General features: G+C 41.9%; 1 protein-coding gene across 1 annotated transcript in view; it reads left to right on the top strand.

Annotated features, from left to right (window-relative positions):
- POLQ (DNA polymerase theta) overlaps positions 1-20,836 on the top strand; it is a 136,477-nt gene that overhangs the window by 86,105 nt on the left and 29,536 nt on the right. The window contains exons 16-21 of the mRNA XM_048819242.2: positions 1,495-4,745; positions 6,234-6,380; positions 6,990-7,186; positions 15,096-15,336; positions 16,848-17,041; positions 19,609-19,746. Of these exons, the coding sequence (XP_048675199.2) occupies positions 1,495-4,745; positions 6,234-6,380; positions 6,990-7,186; positions 15,096-15,336; positions 16,848-17,041; positions 19,609-19,746 (4,168 nt within the window). The remainder of the gene's footprint in view (positions 1-1,494; positions 4,746-6,233; positions 6,381-6,989; positions 7,187-15,095; positions 15,337-16,847; positions 17,042-19,608; positions 19,747-20,836) is intronic.

The raw sequence follows: 20,836 nt of genomic DNA, 5'->3' as shown, positions 1-20,836 counted from the left end.
TAAAAGGTACACTCACCGGAGGTCCCTTCTCTGCCTGCCGGGTCCAGGAGGCAGCCTTGGGTGGGTTCCGGGGCTACTGGCTCCAGGTCCAGGGTGAGAAACAGTTCCTGGCTGTCGGGAAAACCGGTTTCTCCACTTGCTTGCTGTGAGCTATCTACAACCTCATCATCATCATCTTCTTCTTCGTCCCCAAAACCTGCTTCCGTATTGCCTCCATCTCCATTGAAGGAGTCAAACAACACGGCTGGGGTAGTGGTGGCTGAACCCCCTAAAATGGCACGCAGCTCATCATAGAAGCGGCATGTTTGGGGCTCTGACCCGGAGCGGCCATTTGCCTCTCTGGTTTTCTGGTAGGCTTGCCTCAGCTCCTTAAGTTTCACGTAGCACTGCTTTGGGTCCCTGTTATGGCCTCTGTCCTTCATGCCCTGGGAGATTTTGACAAAGGTTTTGGCATTTCGAAAACTGGAACGGAGTTCTGATAGCACGGATTCCTCTCCCCATACAGCGATCAGATCCCGTACCTCCCGTTCGGGACATGCTGGAGCTCTTTTGCGATTCTGGGACTCCATCATGGTCACCTCTGCTGATGAGCTCTGCATGGTCACCTGCAGCTTGCCACGCTGGCCAAACAGGAAATGAGATTCAAAAGTTCGCGTTTCTTTTCCTGTCTACCTGGCCAGTACATCTGAGTTGAGAGTGCTGTCCAGAGCGGTCACAATGGAGCACTCTGGGATAGCTCCTTAGGCCAATACCGTCAAATTGTGTCCACAGTACCCCAAATTCGAGCCGGCAAGGCCGATTTAAGCGCTAATCCACTTGTCAGGGGTGGAGTAAGGAAATCGATTTTAAGAGCTCTTTTAGTCGAAATAAAGGGCTTCATCGTGTGGACGGGTGCAGATTTACATCGATTTAACGCTGCTAAATTCGACCTAAAGTCCTAGTGTAGACCAGGGCTAAGAGAAGGCCCTTACACCGGCCGACAGTGATTTTGATTGTTTCTTTTATACCTCTATAACTAGCCAAGTGATAAGAATACACCTACGTTCTTAGAGTATAGGCCTTTACAGACAGGCCTGAATATCTATATCCTAACAAACAGCTAAGTACTGAGTTTGAATTTGAGTCCACAATTACCTACTCTTACATAGGTTGCTCCAGGTTTTTGTCACACCGAGGGAGGAGTGAGGGAAAACCTGCATGGGGGCACTGCACTGCAGCCTTAGCATGGTCACTCTTATACCTTCTTCTAGCACTACATTCACTTTCATTAAAAAAACCCAAAACAACAACCACCACCACCAAATATTCATTTCCTAGAAGGTGCAGCCTGTGTGGTCCAGAAACATGTTTTGCCATAATGGTTCATTGAAACTACTATCCTAATTGAAGATAAGAACACAGCAGTATGGTGCTTGCTTTGACTGTTCGTTGTTGTCCGTATGAATGTTTCTAAACAACTTTCTGTCTAATTTCAAGTTGTTTTCCTTCCATTAGCATTCGTAGAGCAGTGGATGAAGATGAAGAGGCAGCTGAGGAGCGTCGGAATACCCACTGTATCTGGATGGTGGGAATGAAGGGCTTAACGGAAAGTGAAGCAGCATCTCTTATTGTGGAGGAAGCCAGAATACTCCTACAGCAGGACTTGGCTATGATGGGAGTGCAATGGAACCGAGATTCTTTTCTTGAGTCTGATACATCTTCCATGACCAGCAGTGAATCAGAGCTGGAGGACAGAAAATATAAACTGAATGGAGAATGTTCACTAGGGATTTTAAAAGTATTCAACAATGAAGGGTACAGAATTATACCTGATAAAGGCACCAATTTTCAAGCTGGGAATTCATCAAATATTAAAAAGGGAAATAAAAGGCTGTTAAGTGCTAGTATGTCAAATCCCAGACCCCAAAATGAATTACAGGAAGATCACACCCAGACAAAAGAGAGAAATGGTGATGTCATTGTATACAGCCCTAGAAAGCGGCCAAATTTGGGCAAAGGTAAAGAAAACAGGGAAGTTACTTTTCTGACCAAAAATGAGGCAGGCTCTGGGGCAACAACTCAAGAATTCCCTACTGAAAAGGGAAAGAGACCAACCTTGAGCTTCACTTCACGGAAAACTTCTAAGGCATCTGGGTACAGGAGGACTATGGACACTAGTTTCAGTAAAACTGAGGGCAAAAGCGCTGCTTCAAAACAACATCAGTTGCTGCTTGATGAGTCAAGAATGCACACAACAAAGATAAATGGGCCCTCTGTATCCAGTCATAGCAAGTCTAAAGCTAAGTCTTTTTCAGATGGAAAGAACAAGGAATTTGGAGAAAACGAATCATCTGCTCACAGGCGCTTCACTGTCAAAGGCTCAGAATCTTTACAAGTGGACGAAATGCAACCAGAGAGCAAAGAGATAATGGAGGAATTACTTACGGAGCCTTCCACTACTAATAAATCCAATCTTAAAGACACAGTGAATTGTCTGGAAGCTAGGGATGTAGTGAGGGATGCTCCACTGATGAATATGGAGGCAGATGATACTATGCGAGATCTGGGAATTTCTAGCAGGTCAGCGAAAAATGAATACATTGGTATTAAACAGAGCAAAATCCAACCAGTTAAAAACTGTGCTGAAAAGATACCCGCCAAACAACAAATGGTTCTAGGCACAGATCTTTGTAATGATGCAGCCAGCAGTTCTGCAAACATGCATGGGAGCACTAGCAAACAGAAAACTGTTTATTTTTACGCTGATGAAAATAAATCCTTTCATTTTCAAATTCAAAATGACGGCAAAACATGTACTGAAAAGCCCAAAGGAATATTGTTACAAACTGGAGGCATGGGTGAAGCAGCTAATCAGCCTGAGGATTTTCTGAAAGACTCCACAGTAAAATCCAGAGCTGTTTGTGTTGCAAAAGATATTAAAAATGGTTATTCTCCTCAACTGTTTTCAGTTTCCAAAGAATTTGAAGACAGCTTCCAGTTGGATACACAGACTAATAGGATATTACAACAGCAGGTGGCAGCTGAAATTGCAAGACAGCAGGGAGCAAAAGATATAGAGCAGGCAGAGATACCTGTGCAGAAAATCTCCATGAAACTACACTGTGCCAGCACTTTACAAAATGAAGATGTTGCAAATGAAAAGCTAGCTGCAGCACTTAGAAAAGTGGTCTGTTCAAATCTTGGGACAAGAAATACCACGAAAGAAACCACAGATTTACATTGCACTAATGCTTTGGGCTCTAGAAGCCCTAATTTACAGCCTGCAATGAAATGCACAGAATCTGCATTTTGTCTTAAAGGAAATGATTTTTCTTTCACTGACTCACAACTGTGTAGCTTTTTACAAGGTTATCAGACTCAAAATTCAGTGAAGGAAAGTGCCTCTCAAGGTCTTCAGAAGGCAGTCTCTCCCTCCAATGGCCAGTGCCCTCACACTGTGCTTGTACAAGTTGAGTGCCACCCCCCTCCTGAAACTAGTCTGAACATGAGTGACAGTTTACTGTTTGATGATAGCTTCAGTTATGTCAATGGCCCTCCAGATATGCACACAGATGAGGCTGAAGGGGCAGAATCTGCGGAACAGAAGGTTGTGACTCCTCCGCCTAAAGCCACTTCCAGCTCTCTTGCTGACCTTTTGCATCAGCAGAACTTGGAGCCTATTCAGGATATATTAACTGTCAGTATAAACTGGAATGAGCATCAGCATCCAGCACAGTGTAATGATGTGTCTGTTATATTCTCTGATATAGATTCTTTGCAGATAGCTGAAGCTTTAGGTAATGTAGACTTACCTCCTTGTCAGGGAGACAGTCTGTCTGCAGCTCTTGTTGAGCTAGGGTTAAGAAAATCAAGGCGTGAGGAGGAAGATCCCAGACCAGAGGACACAAGATTGGATCAAGGTGAAAGGCCTCAGAATGCACAACAAGCTGTGGAAAAGAATACCAATCCAGTGGTATGGTCTGATCATTCATTTGACTTAAGCCCAGGGTTGCAAGATATTTTAGACAGATGGCCTAGTCCTTCAGATAATAAACCTGTTTTAAGTCCAAGAGTCTCCTCCTCAAAAGGAAAGTTGATAATCTCAAATAGGAAACAAGAGCCAGGTGCAATTTCTGAATTCAGCTATTGTCCAAGAGAGTCATTCTCCACTTGCCAGGGTTTAAAGAACTATTTTGAAGTTAAGGAGAGCAATAAGGGAGCCCTGGATGTTCAGAAACTAGTTTATAATCCTCTGCTGCTCAAGGGAAGGAACAGAATATCTGACCCTCAGCCGGATATCAGCAAAGGACTTATTCCTCCAACGCCTCCTAAGGAACCTGTTCCAAAAAGTTTTGGCACATTTTCTCTAACGTTTGGAAAAAACAAAAATGTCAGCCACATAGATGAAGTCCCACCTTTTCAGCCACTGCAGAATAGCAAACCTAGCTCAGACCACCACACAGAAACACTGCCATTTAATCCTGGTAATGGAGACACATGTGAGATTTTGCTTGACACTAACCCTGTAAAAGACAATTCTTTTACAGACCAAGGCTTTTCATTGCAATTATCTCAACATGTTTTGCCACTTATTTCATGCAGTGCTGAAAACTTCACTATTATTGACGTGGCAAGTGACAAAGCTCTCTTCCAGACCTTCATCAGAGAATGGAGGAACAACAGCAGATTTGCCATCTCAGTGGCTTGTGAAAGAACAAAATGTCTCTTGTCCCCCAAGTCAACTATAGGTGGCAGATTCAAACAAGGTGAGTTCCTCTTTCACATTCCTACCACATTAAATTGTGAACAGTACTCTGTTTAACCTGGGGAGTTAATGGGAATGACTATAAATTTATTTCTTTGGGTTTACCTAAATAAGAGGATAAAGACTACCATATAAATTGAGTACTGGGAGAAGGAGTTGGGTATCAGGAGGGAAAGATGAATAGCACTAAGTAAATCATTTAAAGGGTGGATCTGGGAAGACAAAGGTGGCTGGAGTGTGAGATAGCCCCAGCCTTATTTAAAAGGCTACCAGCATTACCATCCCGCAATGGACATTAAGTAGTTGCTTCCTGTATTTATTTGCAGAATCTTGTTCACGGGAACACTCACACTTGGACTAGTTAGTGCACAGAGCAAATATGAACTGAAAACTTATCACATCCCACATTTTAAAATGGAATGGTGTTGTAGTCTCCTCCTGGTGATACAGGAGGAGATACATAAATGGCTTTCATCTTGGCACCAAGTTCAGAAAAAATGTTTTTGAGTTCAGAAACAAACGTAAGCAGCTGGTTCATGGCCTCTGCTACCCAGGCAGTATTCTTTACAAATATTGTGGGCTGATCTGATCTGAGGTCAAATACTTTCCAATTTACAAGAAGTTAATTTGGGTGCATTTAATTGTTTACCTATGAAATTCAATCCAGTCCCCAACCCCTCAGATCATTGCTGTACTCCTGCACTTTTTCATGTGTAGTATTCATATACTGCAACTCTCCTAAGGGGACGATGCAGTGGAAAGAAGGCAGCCATTCAGGAGCAATTGGGAGGCTGATTCAAGCAGAGTTTCCTTAGAGGAAGAAGGATAACTGCTTTTGCCTTTTTCCAAACCTCTTTCCCCCTCCATCTTTTAAGAAGTGTGAGCAAGCAGCATCTTCCCTCTATCTGTCTCAGCGGAGGAGATGGAACCATCAGCAACAGCTTGTCTCTGAAGCTCTCTACGCCTGATGGCAAAAATCCCCACATGTACTGTTGTGTTTTTAGTTTTACTCTCTATTCCTATCTTATAAACACCCCTTCCCCCCACATAAAAACAAAAAACCAGGGAGTTAAGCACTGGAGGATTTGCCTGAACATAGGAACCAAACCAAAAAAGTTATAGTCTCAGCAACAAGAATGTAATACATAATTTTGACTAAAAATGAGATGTGCCCCAATGCAGGGTGAGGGAATACCATTATACCCCAACTCTTGGGTATGTTATGAGGCAGAAAGCCAAATCTCTGTAAGGAATCCTAAGTGGTGGTTTTGTGTTGGACACCTTGCTATTCTAAAGTCGCTAGTTAAAAAGAACTGAGGGTAGGGGGGAGGAAGAGAGTCTGATACATATAAGAGAATTAAAGCATTTGTTTAATTTTAAGAATTCCAGGCTGCGTTGGGTTGTTTCATTATTAGATTTTCAGCTGAACAAACTGCTATATTTATGGATGCTGTTTTAGAATTATAACTTTCAAAAAATGTTTATTTAGTAAGATCTCCCCAGCGGATCCAGGTTAAAGATGATGGGTTTCCTATCAAAGGCTGTGAAGACATCTTGGTAGTTGGATTGTCTGTATGCTGGGGTGGAAAGGATGCCTACTATGTCTCATTGCAGCAGAAACAAGATGACCAGACTGGTAAGTGAGGATTGCCAGACAGACCAAACTGCAAAACACCACACGTTTCAGGAAAGAACTGTGAGGAGATGGCATCCCTTTTGGGAGATGGCTTCCAAGAGTTTGCCCCCTATGAGAGTCCGTAACCCAGCTCAGTTGCAGGACAAAAGCAATCAGCCATGTTAATCATTAACACCCAGGGCTGAGAGTGACATGTTTGCCACTGTTACATATATTTCCTGTTCCTCCATTTCTAAAGGAGGCAGTGAAGTCTGATGGTTACAGAAAAGGTCAAGAAAGCATGGAGTTGCAGGCTGATCTGCTTGAATGTGACCAAGCAAGTGACTATATTTCCTTGTACCTCAGTCAACTCACCTGTGATACAGGGGTAAAAGCAGGATCTCAGTGATAACCAGATACTACATCTGAGCTATTCTTTATAAATAAACTAGTACTCAGTTAGTTCCTTGGATCTCTACTGCATCAAAACAATATGGATTTATTATTTGTTCAAGCTTCAATTATATGCTCAGTGTTTTCTGTTTAGGTAGCCTCAGAGAATCCCACATTTCCTCACCCCTTTCTCTCCATGTACTGAATAAATAAACTAATTTGTGTCCCTTATCTCAGAAATCAGTGCCAGCTTGGCACCACCTCCTTTGGATCAGAACCTGTCTGTGACTGAGAGATTGTGTCAAGTACAGTCCTGCTTGCAGAAGGAATCTGAGAGCACGCACTCACTTGTGATATACAACCTCATCCAGCACTATAAGACCCTTCTGCTGGCTTGTGGCATCTCCCTGGAAGGAAGTTTCGAGGACCCAAAGGTTTCAGAAATTAAATTTTTTAATTCATGTAAAACTTCCATTCATTATTTAAACCAGTGAGTCTGGGTAGTTTTTAGTGTTTAATACTATGCTCAAGTCATTTGTTTTTTATTTAGTGTTGACAGAAATGTTTGTTTTCAAAGTTTTTAAAGATGTTTACAGCTAAAGTGATAGAAGTCCACATTAACTAATATTTACATTTACTTCTTACTATGATTTTTTTTTAAGTTTCTCAGTGTCTGCAACAAATACACAGAAAGGGCTCAGTGGTAAGTGTTTCACCCCAGGGAGATCTGACTAAAAATCTTCATTAAGTCAGATATGGCAGATGAGTTTGGGTCTCATAAAGGTCTTAATGGCAATGCCAGCATTGCAGAGCTCCTATTCCATTGGCACAAGAGGCCTGGGATGGAATGGCAGAAGAGGTACCTAGGCTCTCATTAGTACCACCAGTCCCTCATTTCCAGAAGAACTACATTCATGCTTACGTTTGAGAGGAGGGGAGGATTCCACTGGTTGGAAATCAAGGAAAGTGTTTGAAAGAGTTAAAAACCAACCTGGCCCTGGTTAGTAAAAAGCACTGCCACTTTTAAGTGTGTGTTTTGTGGGGGGTGGGGGTGGTTCTTGGTGATGACTTTCAAAGTTCACATCACAGTGTGACACACAATGGGAAAAAAAGAGTAAAAGAATTTTAAACCAAATTAAAAATATTGGAAAACTTTTCTTAAACTTCTATAAACTGAGTACAATGTAAGGGATTAACATGCTCATCAAAGACCTGACACAAATACAAGGAGAATAGCCTATTGATTCAAATACTTGGAAATACTGTGGGGAGAATTCTAAGCCTCCTATCGCTTGGACACTGAAATCTCTGGAACACAGCTCTCCTGTGAGAGACCATGCTTCAGAACAACCCACAGGTCTTCCTATTTCTATAGCATGGTTTAAGGTGCAGTTTCATTTGGACCAAAAAAGTATTGATGCATATAAAATGGACTGGATAAAACAAAGAGAGTGGTTGGTGCTTTAGGCTTCCAACCCATGCAGATATCTAGTATAAATGCAACAGGTGTACTTACAGAAATACCCACACTTATCGTGTGGCTGAAGGCATTTGTGTATAGGCTTCATGGTTCACTACTAACCCAAGACATTCAGATCTGAACTACAGCTTCTTCGCATGGCCTCTGCATATTCCTATTTGTGGTGTCAAGGCACCTGAGCCACAAACTTCCGATGCCTACTGGAAAGCAGTGTCCATTGGGGTCACCTGTCCCTCCTCATCTTAGAGGGTTGTGAAAGTATGAAAGGGCAAGTGGCTGCGGCCACCCTTCTGTTCCTTTCTAACTGCCCCAGGTGGAGCGAGCTTACAGCATGCAGCATCCTCTATACTGTCCTCATCATTTTTTCTTCTTTTTTTCTTCCCTTTTTGAGGAAGATTTTGTTTATAGTTAGTCAGAGTTTTCTTTTAAAAGACCGGAGGAGATGTTGATCCAGCATGGTCTTCGATTAGACCTGCGGGAGTGGAAGGGCTGCCTCGCATTCCCCTACTAACCAGGAGGCTCTTCAGGCCCAGATAACTAAGTTGGCACCGCATAAATTCAGCATCAGCTTCAAAGACTGTGCCCCAGGAGCAAGTCTGCCCACCTTAGTCTAGTTTGGATCCGGTGCTGCAAAACATAGATCTGGATCTTCAAGCCTAGCATGCATCTGGGGCTCAAAAATCCAATATCTGGCAGCCCAGAGTACACCTGGGGCTGCAAAATCTGGATCTGGATCCGGCAGTTTGGAGCTGGGAGCTGCAACACCCAGATCCATAGCATATTACTGATCCAGGGATCCAAAAAAATAAAAAGCTGTGTATGAATCTGTGGCTGTTAGGAATGACTTTGGATTCAGGATCAGAGCCTGAATTCAGATTCAGCAGTCAAACATGAAGGACTTCCAAGCAGAGTTGCCAAAAAGGATCCAATTGCCTGGGATCCAGCCAGTAAGAGCATCTGACAGTTAAGAGTCACTTGTCTAGTGGCTCTGGATCACTGAGGCCCCTGATCCACATAGGTCAGTGGCGTCTGGTATTTTATTTCCAACAGCATGATCTTTGCAGAGCTGCTTTCCTTACTGACTCTGTGCCCAACATACTAGTGTAAGCAAGTAGATCAATATGGAGGTCTTCACCACACTAGAAAGGGGTAGTACAAGCTTCTGATCAGATGTGGAATCGTGGATCTCTGTTACAGGGTAGTGTTTTCACATTGTGCTTCCTGTTTGGCCATTTTTCAGATACACACACTTGACACCCTGATTGTCTGGGAGAAGGCTTTCCTTTTCCAATATTCCATATATCAGACCCTCACCCTGAATGTGAGAAGAAATGGACTGATCCATTCTTAGGTTCTTCTACTGTTTGAAGTTGTAAAAGTTAATTTATTTGGTCCTGGAACTGTCAGTTCTCTTTGTTCTTGGTAGGAACTGCTGAGGTTCTGTTGAGATCCCAGCGCATTCCTAAGGGCTAATTCAGTTTCCCAGGACCAGATTTACAAGAACTTGATAGGCTAAGAACTGATGCCAGGTTCAGAGGCTGCCTTAGGAAGTGAGGGTACTATACCCATCAAAAGTTCTATTGATTCTGAGATTCATGGATCCAAAGAGTTCTTTGCTACATAGTCTCTGTAGGAGAAACAGCATATGGTGTCACAAGATCCATCCTGATGCTCCAGAAAGGATTGGCTGTTGTCTTCAGAGTCTCTTTATAACCCTTGAAGGCAAAGGCAAAAGAGAGAGACCTTCTTCTGGGAGTTAATAAGTGCATTACCAAAGTTCTGCAGAGAAGTCAGTGCTGTAGGTACTGTTTCCTGTTTTGGATTTAGAGCTTTATGTGAGGGGCTGAGAACCACTCTGATATTCCTAGAATCTTACATCATAAATATGCTGATGGGGCCATATGTCTTATTTCTCTTAGGAGGCAATGTTGTTAGAACATTATTGAGCTCTAGGCTACTTCACCTCAATCACCTTGATCAATCGGTCCTTCAGCCCTCATATAGATTGTGTCGATCACAAAATGTCTTCCATTCTTCTCTTACCCTGGCCTTCCGTCTCCATGCCTTTTCACAATAAAATTTTCTCATCTCTTTGGAGGTTGGCAGAGTTGTCATTTCAGTTCCTGTGGCTACCGCTGGCAACAGCTGCCGTCCATCAATTGTCAGTGAGCTATGTGCCCGGTCCACTGCATTTTACTGTACCTACTTTCAACAATGATGTCCTGCACTCTACTCTGTTTGGGCTACCTTCCTTCAGTTATAACTAGTTCCTGGTTCTAAACCAGGAAGGAGAATGTTCAGGTCTGCTTCTGGCTCCACTATAGAGTACAGTGTCTAGGATTGGGTAGTGTCTTTGGTAGCCCCCTCTCTGGGTACAGGAAACATGCAGGGGCACCCATCCTTACTTTACCAAGCCTTTCTAGGGACCAATAGGGCACACAAGTCCAATGGAGCAGTCAGCCCAGTATTTCAGAAGGTCTCAGTAAACATAGCTTTGATTCCTTCCATCTTGGAAAGAACAGTTGCACCTAAGGGATGAGACAACATCATCTATACTTAATGGTGCCTAGGGTTTGTTTCATCACAGACTGAATATGGTTTGCCACCTGTCATATAATGTGGACAGTAAGACTGTGTGGCAGTGGCAAAATGCTGTCTGGCTATATTAACACCCTGAAGTTTGTTGTATTCATCTCTGGGTTCCAGGGACAGAATTCTTTCTAATTTCCAGAAATATTCCAGGAGGTACTCCCCCTTCTGTGCCATTGTCACATGGCAGCTTATTTACACATACCTCTGACTGGAATCAAAGAAGACCTCTGTCAGTAAAACTGTATCTTACCCCTTGGCCTTTCTGTGGCAGCCAGTGTTCCATTAAATGCCTGGCTATCATGACTGTTCTCCCTGAATGGCTGGGTGTCTGTCTGTGTATCGACTTGAACTTCAGCAAAGTGCCTAAATGGTTCTTCCCTAATAGTTTACGCAAAGAAGCATACTTTCGTACCCATTGAAGCCTTGATATATTCCAGATCTGCAGTCTTTCCTGCAGTGGACAGGGTCCTTATTGGGGCAGTTACAGGTAACTTTAATACCAGCCTATATCTGAGGCTTCAGCAGGGCTCTTTGTGATTCTGCCACCTTTTCTTTATACAAGGAAAACCTGAGCCACAACACCTCAGTGCTTTAAAAGCCTTTTTTTTTTTAAAAGAGAACAACATGCCCTTCAGGGAGGTCCTTTGTCACCTTCCTGCCATCTGCAGTAATAGTGTTAGAGGGTGTAAGGGATTCTTCACCTTGATTTCCAGCCACCCCAAGGTTTGTGATCGCAGTGGGAGGTGTAGTTCCATGTAAAGTTACTGGAGCTGAGAGCTATTTCTCTGACTTGTAAGACTTTTCTCCCCTTCGTAAAGTCGAAATCTGTCTGAATTCTGACAGCATTATGGGAATTACACAGACCACTAAAGAGGGGTTCCTCTTCATAAAGTTCGATATCCTCATGGGGTGGTCAGATAGCTCATCTATCAGGGAAAGATGTTGTATCGGCAGGCTCTTTGAGAAGAGTTATCCATTCAACAATACAAGTGTTCTAGCAAGGGCTCCATCTGATAATACCTTGTTTTACAAGTGGGGTAAATGCCAGTTAAGTCCCTTCTCAACACTGATACCGTGGTTCTGTATGGCTCTGATCCAAAGACAAGCAAGTCCTAACATCAATATGTATTCCTTGCTCTCTCTTGCCCTTGAGTCTATTGAATTAAGAGGTTTTTTTAAGTGTTAGTCCATTTGGTACCAAGTTGCTGTCATTAGTCAAGGTTAGAGATTGGCAATTCTGTCATCAATATCATGGTATGATATTAATATCCATAAAGTCCTGCTTTCCAAACTACTTTGTCTCTTGTGTGTGAGACAAGGTGGAAATCTACTTGGGTTCCAAGTTTCTCTGGTTGACATCTAGACTCCAGATTACTTGGACTGTTGATTGAGTGTTATGCTGAGGTCTAAAAGACTCTAATGAAAAACAGAAGTTTGACCAGTCAAACCTACTCTATATCTTGAAAGATATCTTTCCATCTGGGCACCTCCTGAGGAGGTGGATCTGATAAGGTCTTCCTTAGCTGTTGGTTTAGATTGTTTTAATGAAGATGACTAATGCTGCAGCTATATGTGTTTTTAGCAAAAATGTCCCACATTAAGACTTGTTTTGGAAGAGCTAGATCGGTTGCTTCTATTCGCTGTTGGCATCCAGAACTGATACTTGTTTGGCAGTTCTGCTCTCTGTGTTCACCTAGAATTCTTCACCTGACCTTCCTGGGGATTGTACTGCTTGCGAAACTCCTGCAAATAGGATTATGCAGAGGCCATTTGAAGAAGAAATGAGGTTATTCAGTGGAACCACAGTTCTTTGAGATGAGCCTCTGCATATTCACACTCCCCACTCACCTTTCCACTTCTTTGGAGTCCAGATTAGGAATTCCTGAATTAGCAGAAGGAACTGAGGGGTGGTTGGGGCCACTCCCTCTTTCATGCCCTTGGACTCCTTCAGGATAGGAGGGACGAGTAGCCTCAATGGACACTGCTTTCCTGAAGGTTTCAGAAGCTTGCAGCACAGGTAACTTGATCTCACAAGTGTGAATATGCACTGGCTCATCTCGAAGAACCTTGATTATAGGTAAGTAACCTTCATTTCATACTTTGCCATAGTATTGTTTATATATCAGTGAACACTTAAGAAACAGTTGGTCCCCTAGGGCTTTAGAGTGAAGGCATATAATTGTCAATGTCTTCATTTGTTTTTTCTTATCAGTAAACCTGATAGATTATAGACCATTTAGTTTGTAACTAATTACAGAGCACATGGGCAATCAATACATTTTTTTTCTGTCTTTTACCACCTGGCAAATCACTAAAGTCTGATATTTTCTGACTTTTTACTTATGACTTTAATTAAAATTTGTAAATCACCTCTGATGGATTTAGTCACTAGGAGATATTACCATTATTGCTTATATAAAGCAGACCAGCCTTCAGGTGGAATTGCATGATGTCACTATCAAAATATGTAGATAAGCAAACTGTATCTAAGATGTGCAGCACGAGAGTACTTAGCTTTTAGTATGAAGGTGTAGATTTAATGTAAAAAATAAAATAACAGACTTTGTTTGGAAAAAAAAAAAAAGCTTGCTCTGTTCCCTGTGTGTAACCAGATCTGTTTACTTTACTAAACATGTATTTTTGTCTCTATTTTTTTTTTTTTGCTCCGTTTTGCACTGCAGCACCACTATGGAAGAGTGAGCTGGATTCTCTTACAGCTCATGCACCATCAATAGAGCTGTTAGCTATCTTTCAGTTTCAGGGTGAAACTTTGATTTCATTAAAGACAGTGGGCTTGCACAGGGGTTACTGAAAATAGAATTTGGCTTGCTGAATCCTTATTACTAGAGCCGATATGCAAACAGGAAAAGAGCTCAGCTTCTCAGATCCCAAGTTGATGGTAAAACCAATAATACCACTTTTTACAAAGTCAGTTTTCAGAGTAGCCACGTTCTAACTATAGTTTTCACATTTACTCCATCTTAGTTTTTAATGGATGTGTATTAGAACATAAGAATGGCCATACTGGGTCAGACCAAAGGTCCATCCAGCCCAGTATCCTGTCTACTGACAGTGGCCAATGCCAGGTGCCCCAGAGGGAGTGAACCTAACAGGTAATGATCAAGTGATCTCTCTCCTACCATCCATCTCCACCCTCTGACAAACAGAGGCTAGGGACACCATTCCTTACCCATCCTGGCTAATAGCCATTAATGGACTTAACCTCCATGAATTTATCCATTTCTCTTTTAAACCCAGTTATAGTCCTAGCCTTCACAGCATCCTCAGGCAAGGAGTTCCACAGGTTGACTGTGTGCTGAGTGAAGAACTTCCTTTTACTTGTTTTAAACCTGCTGTCCATTAATTTCATTTGGTGGCCCCTAGTTCTTATACTATGGGAACAAGTAAATAACTTTTCCTTATTCACTTTCTCCACACCACTCATGATTTTATATATCTCTATCATATCCCCCCTTAGTCTCCTCTTTTCCAAGCTGAAAAGTCCTAGCCTCTTTAATCTCTCCTCATATGGGACCTGTTCCAAATCCCTAATAATTTTAGTTGCCCTTTTCTGAATCTTTTCTAATGCTAATATATCTCTTTTGAGATGAGGGGAACCACATCTGTATGCAGTATTCAAGATGTGGGCATACCATGGATTTATATAAGGGCAATAAGACATTCTCCGTCTTGTTCTCTATCCCTTTTTTAATGATTCTTAACATCCTGTTTGCATTTCTGTCTGCTGCTGCACACTGTGTGGATGTCTTCAGAGAACTATCCACGATGACTCTGAGATCTTTCTCCTGATTAGTTATAGCTAAATTAGCCCCCATTATATTGTATGTATAGTTGGGGTTATCTTTTGCAATGTGCATTACTTTATATTTATCCACATGAAATTTCATTTGCCATTTTGTTGCCCAATCACTTAGTTTTGTGAGTTTTATAGAAAGGACTACTGACTGAGGGCAACATTTTTGTGTGCATTTAATTGACTCTGGATAAAATTTTCAGAAGTGCCTAAGTGACTTTCGGTGAGACTTAGGCTGCTATATCATTCAGGTACTTTTGAAAATTTCTCTCTAAATCATTTAATTTCTTCCAGGAATTATTCTAACTCACCTACTTAATCAAGAAGGCTGATACTTTGCAGATGTTTGAAGTTAATACTAATGTTAAGAATTTTTGGTCTAATTCCCAATTAATATTTTTGTTGAAGTATTATAATCAATAAAAAGATTTTCAGGATAGATTTGTCTCTATTTTAGGTAGCATGCTGGCTGCTGGACCCTGGCTCTAAGGAGCGTACCCTTCACAACATGGTAACCAACTTTCTCCCTCACGAACTGCCCTTACTTGAAGGGGTGGGAACTGGCCAAGGAGTTCAGAGCCTGGGACTTAGTGCTAATGCTGATTACTCTGGCCGGTACCGAGCAGCCGTAGAATCTGTGCTCATCTTCAACACCATGAACCAACTCAATGCCCTGTTGCAGAAGGAAAATCTAACAGGTAAAGAGGACCTGGAGGTAATCCCATGAACAAACTGATTTGTTGAGACCTTTTCAGTATGTATACATATGGGTGCATGAAACTATTTTGAGTCCCTAGTATATGGGCCTGCAGGCTCATTGGCTTTGCACTGAAATTTGCTTTGGGGAGTTGTCTAACTTGGCAACACAATGTTGTTAATTCTCCAGTTAAAGTAAAAGAAGGGCATATGTGTATATATATCGTAAATAGATCTTGTTGTTACTGAGCCCTGTAGCCAGTTTCCTTTTAATTGTGGCACGTTATACATGTGAATGGTCTTAGTATTTCTATAATACCCATCACCATAGTACAGTAAAAGCATTGTTATCCGGCATGTTGGGGGAATGGAGGGTGCTGGTAAGTCAAAAATTCCGGTTAACTAAGAGGGTGAGGGAGGGGGATCAGGGCAGGGAGTTGAGGTGCGGGAGGGGTTTTGAGGTGGCAGATCTGGGCAGTGCTCACCTTGGGTGGCTCCTCGCAAGAGGCGACAGGTCCCTGCTGCTCCTAGGTGGAGGCACGGCCAGGCGGCTCTGCGCTCTGCCGCAGGCACCGCCCCTGCAGCTCCCATTGGCCTTGGTTCCTGGCCAATGGGAGCTGTGGAGCCAGCCCTTTGGGTGGGGTGAGGGTAGCGCACAGTGCCCCCATAGCTATTTCTCCACCTAGGAACCGTGGGGACATATCACCGCTTCTGGGAAGCCACACGGTGCCAGGTAGAGAGCCTGCCAGCCCTGTACCAACTGGACTTTCGATGAATATCAGAAATGCCGGTTTATAGAGCTCTCCAACTGGTAAAGTGCCAGATAACACAGCTTTTACTGTATCTAATATAAGGAAAATAATTGGGGTTTGAAATCTTTGTTCTGAGAAATAAACATGTTTTATGTCAAGGAGCATAGGAAGTTCTATGTTTGGGTTTTATTTTATTTTATTTTTCTGGAAAGTGTAGTGTTCCTTAATACAAGGCTCTATAACATTCCCTGATATAAGGCTCTCCATCTTCCAATTTCATTGCACTCCATCACAAACATCTTCTAATATGCTGCATATTTGGTTCTCAAGAATGGTCATAAATATTGTTGAGACAAGGTGGTTGAGTTGCTTTATCTTTTATTGGATCAAATTTTGTTGGTGAGAGAGACAAGCTTTTGAGCTTACACAAAGCTCTTTTTAGGTAGACCTTCTTCAGCCAGACCTGAAGAAGAGCTCTATGTGGACTCAAAGTTTGTCTTGCTCACCAACAGAAGTTGGTCCAGTAGAATATATTATCTCACCCACCTTAGCTTTCTAATATCCTGGGGCCAACGCAGCTACAACAACATTGCATACATAAATATTGTTGTCATCCTGGGATTAGAAATTTACAATGAGAATGAGCAGCCATTGTTTTCTGGGTTTATAAATCTAGCTGAGTTGGTATTTGCCAAATTCAGCTGTAATAGACCTGCCATTGATGTTATAAACTCATTTCTTGGTTTTTCTACTTATTTCAGATGTTTTCCATAAAGTGGAGATGCCCACCCAATACTGCTTGGCCCTGCTGGAACTGAATGGAATAGGTTTTAGCACAACAGAGTGCGAGACCCAAAAACATGTCATGCAAGCTAAACTGAATGAGATTGAGGCCCAGGCTTATCAGATGGCTGGCCACAGCTTCTCTTTGACCAGCTCTGATGACATTGCAGAGGTATTTCAAGGAGTTGGGTAGGGTGATTGCATCTGAGGGCTCTGTCAGATTAACTTCTCTTATATTTGGGTAAAAACCTTGGTGGGTGAGTGTGTGTATGATGATGAGGGAATTGCACTTTAAGGAAAGACAGAAACCAAGTTTAATTCTGATCTAATTGGTTTTCCTTTTCAGCCATCATAAGCCCCAGTCCTGCAAGGTGCTGAGCACTTCCTGCATGGTACTCACCTCCCAGTGACTTCAGTGGAAGGTGAGGGTTGGCAGCACTTTGCAGAATCAGATCTTTAATTTGTAAAGATGCTGTCTGCAGCCCATGATGTATGGGATGTGCCACCTGCCAAATTGCTGCTAGAGTGTTTTGGGCTAATACTGTGAGACTAGTGGCTTGTCTACATTCTGGCTTCTTGTGTGGGTACTTATTCCACACTAAAATTGCCTTTGCGCAGTTTAAATTAATCCATTTGGTTTAAGGTAAACTGCACAAAGGCACTCTTAATGGAGAATAAGGCTGTCCATGCGGGGAGCTAGTGTGGAATAGCTATTGCACTTTAAAGTATACCTTATTTTGCAGTAGCTTCCCCATGTAGACAAGCCCTAGAGCTACTTTATTACTACATTAATATTGCCTTATTTAAAGAGACATTGATGTTTGTATGCATGAGCTGTGACATCGCATGGTCTGACTGGTATATGAACTGATTTGTGTTGACCAGTTACTCCTGCCCTCGACATTTCAGGCACAAACAAATGGAAATCTTATTTTAAAAGTTTTGAAACAGGTGCGTTAAGCTTGTCAGAACCTGTGAACTCATTCATACAACCGAATCCTTCCAAAAAGACTCAAGAAAATCAGTTATTGATTCGCATATATATAATATTTTTGATCCAAATGGATGCTTTCTACACATTCTGTGTGTGCTGATTACAGCAATAAATTGCAATTACCTTGCCATTTCCTTTCCACCAGGACTATTTTTAACATTACAAACCTTCAAGAAGTTTCAAACAGCTGCCATTTAAAAAAATGCAACAAAAATATTTTTCTTTCCTGCAAATACGGAATGTACCCACAAAATAATACTGGTCTGAAGCCAGTCCTGAACTAGGGATTAACGTAAGGTCCAATGTTTTGTGACCAATCAGGGCTAAGAAATAAAATTAAACCTCTCTAAAATTATGTTTCTGAGAAATGTAGCATGTACAGAATTATAATGATGTGATGTAAAGCTTTAGCATTCATTTGAGGTGATCCATATAATTCTGTTGTGGCTTCATCACTCATGAGTCATAGTTTAAGGCTAGAAGGTATCATCATATCTTCTGGTCTGACCCTCATGTATTTCACAGGCCACTATCACCACCCATCAGCCTGTACACTAAACCCAAAAAGTGGAATTAGACAAAAATATTACAGCCCTCAGGAGACTCAGCTATCTTGTGTCACAGGCAGAGACAGGAGGAACTGATGTGCACCAATATCTGAGGTCCCTGCAAGTAGGGAATTGGTTGAGAGATAGCAAGGCGATCCTGGCAAATGACCCACACCCACACTCTACAGAAGAAAGGGGAAATCTCCCAAGGTCATTGCCAGTTTGACCCAGGGGGAAAATTCCTTCCTGACCAACATATGGCAATCAGGTAGAGCCTGAGCTCGTGAGCAAGAACCACCCAGCCAAAGATCTGAGAGAAAATTCTCTGTACCACATCAGATCACTGGCCTGGCCCATCCCCTGCCTGTGTCCCATCCCCAAACATGGCCATCTCTGATGCTTCAGAAGGAGACACAAACAAATAAAAACTAAGCCCAGAATACGATCATTCTAATTTCATGCCAGTAAAACCTTTATGTTATACAAATGTGTGTGAAAATTACTTCCGCTCATGCCTGCCAGCTCCAGAATGAAACACAGCAGCTGTTAAATAGTGCAAAATATTACACAACAATTTAGGACAAGAAATAAAGAATTGTGTAGTATTAGGATTACTATTTATTATTCTGTTACCATAGTGCCCGTGTATCTAATGTAAAATAAATACTTCCTCATGGCTAGTTTTTTAACTGATGGAAATTGGTAGAAAAACTCCAATATCCAAACTATTTGAAGCTATTCTGTGATGGTAGTTGCCACCATTTCCTTCAGTGCATTTTGTTCTGCGGTCTCTTCCTTGCTAACATTTTTTCTTTTCCCCTTCCTCTCTCCCTCCCTCCCACTCCCATGAGGCCTTTCCATCTCATTTGACATCTTCACTTTTATTTTCATTACAGCTGGCCATTAAGAAGCAAGGATACATGTAACATTACTTTATAGCAGTCAATTACCTTATCTAGAAACACAGTTCCCAAACTTTTAGGATTAGAAAATGAGATTTTAGACTACATTTTGTAGTTAATTAAAATAAGGAGGAACAGCTGAGGGTAACACAGTTCTTTAATCAGCTTTTTAATTATCTGGAGCATTAGTGCTGTGCTTTGGTTAGAATATAGGCTATTTTAATGCTCGGAGTCATTTAATGTTTTCTTCTGCGATGAAAATATAGATTCTTACTGAAATGCTGGCCTCTTTTAGGTCTTGTTTTTGGAGCTGAAGTTGCCACCAAATGGAGACGTGAAAATACAAGGGAACAAGAAAACTCTGGGTTACACCAGAAGAGCTACTACTAATGGAAACAGGGTCAGGTTGGGCAAGCAGTTCAGTACGACCAAGGTACAGTTGAAGCATAGTTCTCATCTGAAAAGTGACTATCAAAAGAATTCCTTGTTACTTCACATATCTGCTCCCTGTATGTATGAGAGTCAGATGTGCTGACTCTGACAAAAATAAATTATTCCTACCTTCTGCTTCTGTTAGCACTGGAGAACCTATTCAGCCTTTGGGGTGTGGGCTGGATTCTGTTCTGCCTTCTACATTAACAGAATTTTAACCAAGTGCCACTCTTCTTCCCTCAGTTACAACTGTGCCTTGGGAAGAGACTGAGGTGTAAGCAAGGACATAACTCTAAAACAGTGGATTTGGATGCGTTTAAGTCAGAGCTGAATATGGTGTGCAGCATTTACTGCAAGTCAGAAATTGCACAGACTGAGTTTTAGATCCCAGGTTAAATGTATAGGGCTAATAGTTGGAGAACCTCCCATCAATGAGTCAGTTGTCTGCCTTATTGAAAGGTGCTCAGATACAATGGTAATAAATACAGTATACATACCAATGTAGATACATAAAAAATATTTTTTAAGTGTAAATGGAGGAGATTTGCTTTGGGGGTCATATACTAGTTCCTGTGTGGCAGAACATGGCTGATGAATTTTCCCTGTGACCATTCCTGTGTTCTGTGCTTCACAGAATTTGCTTTCAGAAGCACAAACTTGTTGCGGTCTTGAAATTGAATATATTGGTAGCACGTATAAGATCTAAGACCAACAACAGGACTGTCAGTTGTTAACTGTTGTGGAACACAGTGCTCATCCTGATTGCCTGGAGCTAATTACTACTTTTGTTGGACAAAACATATTAGCAGATTTATGTGTTCATTATTTTCAAGGCTCATTAACTTGTGTTGTTCTCCCAATATCCCTTTGCTCCAATGTGATAAGTGTGTTGACAAGCAAATACTGATCCCAGGAAACCTTCCAGCAGTGAGGAGATGAGGATGTTAGTAGATTTTGCTTGATGTTCAGCACAGGTGTGGCACAGCAGAGGCAACACAAAGGGGTGAAGGGCAGAAATTAAGTGAGAATACACAACAGGGGTTGACTAACTTTTATGGTGCTGAGTGCTTTACTGAACTATTAGGAGCTCA

This window comes from Caretta caretta, chromosome 1 (genome assembly GCF_965140235.1).
Source record: "Caretta caretta isolate rCarCar2 chromosome 1, rCarCar1.hap1, whole genome shotgun sequence".
NCBI lineage: Eukaryota > Metazoa > Chordata > Testudines > Cheloniidae > Caretta > Caretta caretta.
Note: the sequence above shows the minus strand (reverse complement) of the source record. Positions and strands in the feature narration are given on the sequence as shown.